Genomic DNA, 9,642 nt, shown 5'->3' on the forward strand with positions numbered 1-9,642 from the left:
ACACTGTCTGTAAGTAAAGAATCTGCTTTAAATTATTATTATTATTATTATTATTATTATTATTATTATTATTATTATTATTATTATTATTATCTAGCTATTTTCTATCTATTAGCGATCTGGCTGGCTAGCTAGCTATCTAGCTGTCTATTCATTATCTAGCAGGCTGGCTATCTAGCTAGGTATCTGTTGGCTATCGATTTGCTCGCTAGCTTTCTATCTATTTGAGTTAGTTCCGGGTTGAGTGAACGATAGCGCCTGCTGCCGCTGCTCACCCGCAGAATAAAACATAATTTTCTACTAAATAAGCCTGAAAACTACACACGTATCATGTGTAGACATAATATACAAAGGTCTCGATGATCTCCTTTTTCTGCTCGACCGCCATTTTGTTTTGTGTACTCTTCGGCTGAACACTATAATAATAATATAATAATAATAATAATAATAATACATTTAATTTCTAAGCGCCTTTCAAAACTCTTAAGCATCTATCCTGAATCCTTGATGTAGAGTTGCGTGTTGAGGATGTAGTCGATGACCGGCTGACAAAGATAGTCCACGACATGGCCGTCGCCATGTTGCAGCGCCAGTCTGTGCACACACAAAAAAAACAAATAACACATCACTTCCTCCTCCTTCAAAATAAAAGCTAACGCTGAATATCGTTAAGTCTCATGTTACAGAATGCGATTGAACTATGCATACAATGAATCTGACTCAATGTATAAATATTATTGTTACAAAATTAGCCGGTCGTTTTTGAGCCGCTAGGTGATTCATTAACTCATTCACTGCCAGACGATGTGCAAAAAAATGTGTCCACTCCAGTGCCAGGGTTTTTGTCATTTTCACTTGAATCCCAGGACCTCCAGAATATTGAGTTTTAGGAATATATAAACATTTAATGTGGCGTAAGAAACCTTAGACTCGCTTCTTTTAATCGGAAAAAAAGACTTAATTACTAAGTTATATAGGTCTGGAGTTATCTGAGCTTGAAATGGGGGCAGGCTGTACAAAATACAATACATATTGGTTTAAATAACGCTTTAATAACAACAACAAAGCGCTAACATGGACAAAAAAAGATGGTGGCCACCTACAAGGTAGGCTTTCTGTTCATAATAATAATAATAATAATCATAATCATAATAATAATACATTTTATTTATAAGCGCGTTTCAAGACTCTCAAGGACACTTTACAGTCACTAATTTTTTTTTTATGGGAAATGGATGGATAATAATAATAATAATAATAATAATACTAATAATAATAATAATAATAATAAAGTCTAGAAAATCTGTTCTAGAAACCTGTTTGAAAACTGATTTGTGCGAAAACCAAAACAGCAATCTCAAATATAATCAATGTAACAATTTTTAATCCGTTCCAACTCTTCAAAAACAACTTTTTAATAATAATAATAATAATAATAATAATAATAATAATAATTTCTAAGTACCTTTCAAAACTCTCAAGGTCTATTTACAGTCACTGGATCAGTTTTTTTTGTGGGTGAGCAGCGGCAGCCACACGGGCCAGCGTTCACTCAACCCGGAAGTAAGTCAAATAGAATAGTAAGACAAATAGATAGAAGGCTAGCTAGCAAGCCAATATATAACTAAAAGCTAGCCAGCTAGATAGCTAGCCAGCCAGCCAGATAGCTATTGTACAGTATTACAGATGTTCTTTGTTTTAAATCCTATATATACACCATCTTAAACAAAAATAGACTAGCGTTCACTCAACCTGGAATAACTAAAATAAATAAAAAGCTAGCTAGCTAGCTACATCCATCTATCTGCGTCGGTGGCGACGGTCTCACCTGCTCTTAGTGGAGCTAACCCTGGCCATGGGATGCTTGTTGTCATCCTCCACCACCACGATATTGTCCTAAGAGCAAATCAAACAAAGTTGACATCTGTCGCAAAAACCTAACCCTGGCACATTTCCACATCTGTTCCTCAAAGCGCGAGAAGAAATAAAGGACGCTTCCTACCTGGTGTTTGCGCAGCACCGATGACTGCCTCATGATCCGTTGCGTGTCAGCGCCGTCACGAGGAACCACCACCATGCCAAAGTCGCCCACGATCACCTCCATCTGCAAACGCGCTTGACTGATGATTTCATTCGCCGTTTCCGTGGTAACATTCCAATTTTTTTTTTTTATGTGGCTGCTTTTTAAGTCGTTTTACAAGTTCCTTCACTCACTTTTATGTGTACAAATCACTCTTCATTGCCAGACAATGTGCAAAAAAATGTGTCCACTCCAGTGCCAGGGTTTTTGTCATTGTCACTCAAATTCCAGGATCTACAGAATATTGAGTTTTCGGACTATATAGGCATTCAATTCAGCATAAGAAGCTTTAGACTCTCTTCTTTCATCAGACAAAAAGAGTTAATTCCTAAATTTTATGTGTCTGGAGTTATATGAGTTTGAAATAGGGGCGGCTGTCCAAAATACAATACAATACATACATATTGGTTTATATAGCGCTTTAACAACAACTGAAGCTGGAACAAAGTGCTAACATGGACAAAAGGCTGCCACCTAGTGGAAGGGAAAAACATTGCCAGAGGTCTGACCAGCGCTTTATCAACCCCCCAGCAGAAAAATCTAAGGTGGAAACAAATTCGGGAATGGCGCACCACGTCGCATTTTTCAATTCCTGAATAAACACAATAAAGACAGTTGGGGTGGGAAATGTGTGGGGGGGGGGCACTGGGGGTCGGTAGGTTAAGGGTGAGGGGTCAAGGGCATGATGACGGGGGGAGGGGGGTGCTTACATCACTGTCCTTCCACAGACCAGGAATGCAGAAGGATTCCAAGAGGTCACTTCCACACAGGAGCAAAATGCGCAATTCTACACACCACAGGAGGGGAGGGAGGGAGGGAGGGAGGGAGGGAGGGAGGGAGGGAGGGAGGGAAAAAGACACCTTCAGTAAAGCATACCTTTTACTGGATACACTGTGAAAAAAATGCTCAATACATTTTTTTTAGTTGAGGGCGGCTTAAAAAATGTATCTGGACACAGATTTCATTTCGTGCAAGCACTTCACAAAATAAAATGGAGTAAATTCAACACACCATTTTTTTTAGTGTAAACACACACACACACACACACATTCCTGTTTCAATGGTTTTGTGAGGTCCGGATAACTCCAGATAAGGAGTGAGGACCAACGTTGCTGATAAGTTTAGAGAAGAAGAACTTACACTAAATGTCACCCCATCTCCCACTTCAACTTCTTTCAAATCAAAGCATTAAAAAGTGGACTTGAAACTGAAATAACAGCAGGAGTGAGGTTTCTGAATGGACACAATCAAAGTCCTCACCCCTGTTGTGAATTTGGTTAAAATATTGTTATACTTTTTGTGGTATGAACTTTTTTCCTCTCATTAACCACGCACACACACACACACACACACACACACACACACACACACACACATAAACACACACAGTGAGTAAAAAGCGTGTGTCCAAGTGAAATGAAAATACACACCAAAAAATCATTTTTGGGTGAATTTGAGAGGACCTCTCTGAAACTTTAACAGATGCATATATAGACCCTCTAGAAGCCTTTACAATGAAAAACTTGTGAGGACCGGCCAAAATGTCCTCACTTGTCAAAAATGTCCTCATTACGTATGGTATAAAATGTTAGTGGTCCTCACAAGACTAGTTATACAAACACACACAAACACTCACCGATCTCCTCATATGTCATGGCAGGTCCTAAATTGGCGTTTTCGTCTGATGCCAGAAACATTAATATCAGTAACGTGCAGGAAAGCGACCCAAAAAAATTGTGCACGATGGTGATTGGTTCAAACTCACCAATGAAAGTAAAACGTTCCATGTGAGGACGCGCGCAGCAAACTTTGGCCAAACTCTCGTTCAGCTTTCCCCAAAGTTTCACTGCAAAGCCACAAATTCAACCTCAACTTTGATCTTCATCTTCGTCATCTTCGTTTACGCAGACGGCCAAAAAAACGTACCAGAAGTGGTCTTGCGATTCAAATTGTTGTGGTTCTGGTAAATGGGCGGAGCCTGTGTCTGTGGCTGACCAATGACGGGAGTCGACGACGGCGTGTTGACGTTTGACAAAATGCATCCCGTCACTCGCTAGGGAGGACAATGGCGTCATTTGTTGTTCGTCGGGCGATCGCGCCGTTTGACGTGGCGACACCCGCCTGCACACGCTAGCACACGCCTTCTACACGGGTGCGCTTTTAATCCCGAATAAATTGGGGAATGGCAGTGAATGAGTTAATGCCAATGAATTGATTGCGAATTTTGAAAATGTCTGCATGTCGTCTGCATCTTAAATACCAAGCTAGCTATTTGCTATCTGGCTAGCTGGGTGGCTATCTCGCTAGCTATCCATTAGCTGTCTGTCTATCTAGCTAGTGTCTGGCTAGCTATCTATCTATTAGCTATTATTAGCTAGCTAGCTAGCATTCTATCTATTTGAGTTACTTCCGGGTTGAGTGAATTCTGGCGCGTGTGGCTGCCGCTGCTCACCTGCAGAAAAACTGATCCAGTGACTGTAAAGTGACCTTGAGAGTTTTGAAAGGCGCTTAGAAATGAAATGGATTATTATTATTATTATTATTATTATTATTATTATTATGTTTGGTCCAATGGCGTCTTTTTAACCTGTCTGATGCTCGATTGTGATTACCATGGCAACAGACTGCTCTTGTGATTGACATTAGCCTTTTTATCTAGGCACGCTAGCAACTCTTCAGCTATTTGCAACTGGACGGGTCAGGAAACATATTAGCTATCTAGCTAGCAAGCTATCTATGAGCTATCTAGCTAGCTATTAGTAATATAGCTAGCTAGCTATTTGAGTCAGGTAACATATTAGCTATCTAGTTAGCTAGTTATCTAGCATTCTGTTAGCTAGCTAGCTTGCTTTCTATCTAGTTGAGTTACTTCTGGGTTGAGAACGCTGGCGGGTGTGGCTGCCGCTGCTCACCCGCAGAAAAACGGATCCAGTGACCGTAAAGTGACCTTGAGAGTTTTGAAAGGTGCTTAGAAATGAAATGGATTATGATTATTTATACCAAAAAAAATGAAGCAAGGATTAACGAGTTTTCAAAACAAAATGTGTCGGTCACCTTCATGAGGTCTCGGTGGTGTTCCAGGACACTGCAGGTGGTCTGCCAGGTATCCTGGTAGCACTCCCAGGGGTCCACCCTGCGGCCAATGGAAAGAAGTTAGAGCAGGCGGCGGTAGCGGTGGCTGGCTAGCTATATTTGACGCCACTCACCTGATCCAATCGGACGATTGCACAGCTAGTTGACACATGGTCAGACGATGCCTGCTGGACACCAGACCCTGACGGACACAAAAACAGATTTGCTTTCGTGGGCCGAATAAAATGAGGTGGCGGGCCACATTTGGCCCCCGGGCCTTGATTTTGACACTTGTGATGTAAGGGATTAGCCAGCTTGCTGAATAGAAAGACAGCTAGCTAGCTGAATTGCTAGCTAGCTCGATCGCTAGCTACCTCAATCGCTAACTAGCTAGCTCAATCGCCAACTAGCCATGTTGATTGCTAGCTACCTCAATCGCTAACTAGCTAGCTCAATCACCAATTAACTATCTTGATCGCTAGCTAACTCAATTGCTAGCTAGCTTGATCTCTAACTAATTCGATAGACGAGCATGGAATTTCACAACTTTGATTTGCTTTCGCAGGCCGAATAAAATGATATGGCGGGCCAGATTTGGCCCCCGCTCCTTGACTTTGACACCTGTGATGTAAGGGTTTAGCCAGCTCGCTGAATTGCTTCCTAGCTCGACCGCTAGCTACCTTGATCGCTAACTATCTACCTCGATTGCTAACTAGTTACCTCAATCAGTAACTAGCTAGCTTGATTGCTAGCTACCTCGATTGTTATCTAGCTCGATCGCTAGCTAGTTCGATAGACGAGGATGGAATTTCACAAGTTTGATTTGCTTTCGCAGGCCGAATAAAATGATATGGCGGGCCAAATTTGGCCCGCGGGCCTTGACTTTGACACATGTGATGTAATGGATTAGCATGCTTGCTGAATAGAAGGACAGCTAGCTAGCTCGATCGTTAACTAGATCGCTCGATCGGTCACTAGATAGCTCGATCACTAACTAGCTAGCTCGATCACTAACTAGATAGCTTGATTGCTAACTAGCTAGCTCGATTACCAATCAGCTAGCTTAATCGCTAACTAGCTATCTTAACCGTTAGCTCCGTCGTTTGCTAGATAGCTCATCGCTAGCTACTTCGATAGATGAGCAGGGAATTTCACAAGTTTGATTTGCTTTAGCAGGCCGAATAAAATGATGTGACGGGCCAGATTTGGCCCACGGGCCTTGATTTTGACACCCGTGTGTTACGATATGAACTTCACGATTGGATGAACAGGGGGCCAACTCACAGCTTTTCCATACGAGTCGTGGACTGGCGAAATGATGCCTCCGATCACGATGAAACGGCCACTTTTGTGCAGGTAGTCCCTTGCCTTTTCTGTGGGAGAGCACAAACACACAAACACACAATCATTCGCTAGCTTGATAGATTAGCATGCAATTTCACACGTTTGATTTGCTTTTGCGGGCCGAAAAAATTGATGTGGCGGACCAGATTAGGCCCCCGGGCCTTAACTTTGACACCTGTGATGTAAGGGATTTGCCAGGTTGCTGAATAGAAAGAGATCTAGCTCGGTCGCTAGTTCGCTAGCTTGATAGATGAGCATGGAATTGCACAAGTTTGATTTGCTTTCGCGGCCCGAAGAAAACGGTGTGGCGAGCCAGATTTCGCCCCCGCGCCTTGACTTTGACACCGTGATGTAAGGTATTAGCCAGCTAGCTAAATAGAAACAAAGTGAGCTAGCTTGCTCGTTCGCTAGCTTGATAGATGAGCATGGAATTTCACTAGTTTGATTGGTATTGTCATGATCTGGTTGGCGACCAATGGGTGGCGCTGTCGGCCCCGCCTGCACCTGCACAGGTGCTGGTCGTTCCAATCAGTGGCAGTCAAAAGGACCCCCGGCACAACCATCCGGTGTCGGGTCATTGCATTGTGCAGTGCATTCATTGCATGTGTTTTCTGACTTTTTGACTTTTACTCTTGGTTTTCTTTGATACTTTGTATTTTTCTGTTCAGATGCTTTTGATGTTTTAGATTTTGTTCCTGCTGACTTTATTTTAATACAATTTGTAAAATACAACCTCCTGCTCCCTCCTGCCTGCTTTTTTGGGATCCACCACCGTGACAGGAATCACCTCGTCAGCATAACTAAGCCTATGTTGCCTCAGATGTCGGTTGTAGGAACGATCCAAATTGAACCTCACCCCACCATGGCGATTTAGAGAAGGGTTTTGCTGTTTTATGAAAATAAGCTTCTTTTACTCCCCTTTCAAACCTCTTGGATAAGAAGCGAAACGTCCGACACCTTCCATGAAGTACAGATGGCGGCTGAAGAAACCTTCTCATCGATGGACCACTCCTGTACGCAGACGTATTATTATTATTATTATTATTATTATTATTATTATTAGTAGTAGTAGTAGTAGTAGTAGTAGTAGTAGTATTATTATTATTATTATTATTATTATTATTATTATTATTATTATTATTATTATTATTATTATCCATCCATCCATTTTCTGTGCCGCTTATTCCTCAGTAGGGTCGCGTATTATTATAATTATAATAATAATAATAATAATTATTATTATTATTATTATTATTATTATGCATTTCACAAAAAAACATTCACATGTAGTTTCTACCACAAATAACCTGAAATTCATTCAATGAAATGTATTATTATTATTATTATTATTATTATTATCCATTCATCCATTTTCTGTGCCGCTTATTCCTCATTAGGGTCGCGTATTATTATTATTATTATTATTATTATTATTCATCTCATCTTATTATTATTATTATTATTATTATTATTATTATTATTATTATCCATCCATCCATTTTCTGTGCCGCTTATTCCTCAGTAGGGTTGCGTATTATTATTATTATTATTATTATTATTATTATTATTATTATTATTATTATTATCCATCCTCTGTGCCGCTTATTCCTCAGTAGGGTCGCGTATTATTATTATTATTATTATTATTATTATTATTATTATTATTATTATCCATCCATCCATTTTCTGTGCCGCTTATTCCTCAGTAGGGTTGCGTATTATTATTATTATTATTATTATTATTATTATTATTATTATTATTATTATTATTATTATTATTATTATTATTATCCATCCTCTGTGCCGCTTATTCCTCAGTAGGGTCGCGTATTATTATTATTATTATTATTATTATTATTATTATTATTATTATTATTATTAAAAATCAATATTCTGTAGGTCCTGCAATTTGAGTGAATATGATAAAAACCCTGGCACTGGTATAGACACATTTTTGTCACATCGTCTGGCAGTGAAAGAATAATGTGTTGATAATCTAATGTCTGTGATGTTCCTGTTTTGAAAATATTGACGATGAGTTTGTTGTTTTGGAGGCTGCGTCACATCGCGGGTGGGGTTGGGGCCTGGTTGCCTGGCTACCTTCTCACGGCTAAAACTCAATTTGACGCATTTTAACGCGCTAGCAAAGCTAAAGAACACCCAGTTTCAGCACCGCGACGCCGGACAGCGACGAGGAAACCCGAACCTTCTTTCGTTGTGACGTCACACACAAGCGCTTACCGAACATATGAATGTGTCCATAGGTAATAGGATTGAAACTGCCGCACGACAGCAAGATCACGTGAGTTTTGCTGGTTTCTGGCATGTCCGCTTCTTGTCCGGGTTCCGGTACCGTTTCTGGTTCGGGTTTGCGTGTCGGTTGTCAGACGCAGAGCGAGAGGCGAGGTCGCCTTGTCTGCAGCAGGATGCTGAGAGGAAGTGGCGTCACTTTTTTTTTCTCCTCACATGCGGGCTGGTCACGTGACAAGCGAGAGCGAGCGTGAAAATAAATGGGTCAACAAAAAGTTTGGGGGCTTCTTTATAATAATAATAATAATAATAATAATAATAATAATACATTCAATGGAGTTAATGTCAGGTTATTTGTGGTAGAAATTACCCGTGAATGTTGTTTTTTGTGAAATGCATATTAATAATAATAATAATAATAATAATAATAATAATAATAAATTTCACTGAATTAATTTCAGGTTATTTGTGGTAGAAATTACCTGTGAATGTTGTTTTTGTGAAATGTATAATAATAATAATAATAATAATAATAATAATAATAATAATAATAATAATAATAATAATAATAATAATAATACATTTCATTGAATGAATTTCAGGTTATTTGTGGTAGAAATTACACGTGAATGTTTTTGGTGAAATGCATAATAATAATAATAATAATAATAATAATAATAATAATAATAATAATAATAATAATAATAATAATAATAATACATTAAAGCTCTCAAGAAAACTTTACGGTCACAGACCAGCATAGATATAATAATAAATAAAATACCATTATATATAGAATACAATAAATAAAATACAATTATCAATAGAAACACAGAAAATGCAATTATAAATAGGTGTAATACCACCTATTTAAAATCGCATTTTCTGTGTAGCTC

General features: G+C 39.2%; 1 protein-coding gene across 1 annotated transcript; it reads right to left on the minus strand.

The window, feature by feature from the left end:
* Nucleotides 1-58: 58 nt before the first annotated feature.
* Nucleotides 59-8,942, minus strand: nmnat2 (nicotinamide nucleotide adenylyltransferase 2). Its single transcript, XM_089007777.1, has 11 exons — nt 8,738-8,942; nt 6,437-6,525; nt 5,287-5,354; nt 5,135-5,213; nt 4,007-4,133; nt 3,846-3,926; nt 3,717-3,761; nt 2,791-2,867; nt 2,003-2,104; nt 1,829-1,896; nt 59-594 (listed from the first exon to the last, which is right to left on the minus strand). Exons 1-11 carry the CDS (start codon nt 8,820-8,822, stop codon nt 492-494), a joined length of 924 nt encoding a protein of 307 aa, XP_088863903.1. The 5' UTR covers nt 8,823-8,942; the 3' UTR covers nt 59-491.
* Nucleotides 8,943-9,642: the final 700 nt, after the last annotated feature.

The sequence above is a fragment of the Hippocampus bargibanti genome, linkage group LG11 (genome assembly GCF_051943395.1).
Source record: "Hippocampus bargibanti isolate YZ-2025 linkage group LG11, ASM5194339v1, whole genome shotgun sequence".
Taxonomy (NCBI): Eukaryota; Metazoa; Chordata; class Actinopteri; order Syngnathiformes; family Syngnathidae; genus Hippocampus; species Hippocampus bargibanti.

Bases quoted from the DNA above. Each gene is read 5' to 3' on its own strand.
- nmnat2 (XM_089007777.1), bottom strand. From the start codon at position 8,822: ATGCCAGAAACCAGCAAAACTCACGTGATCTTGCTGTCGTGCGGCAGT. The intron at 5,214-5,286 runs GTGAGTGGCGTC...CATTGGCCGCAG, and splicing joins CAATCGTCCGATTGGATCAG to GGTGGACCCCTGGGAGTGCT. The intron at 4,134-5,134 runs GTGACCGACACA...TGTCCTCCCTAG, and splicing joins ACCACCGAGACCTCATGAAG to CGAGTGACGGGATGCATTTT.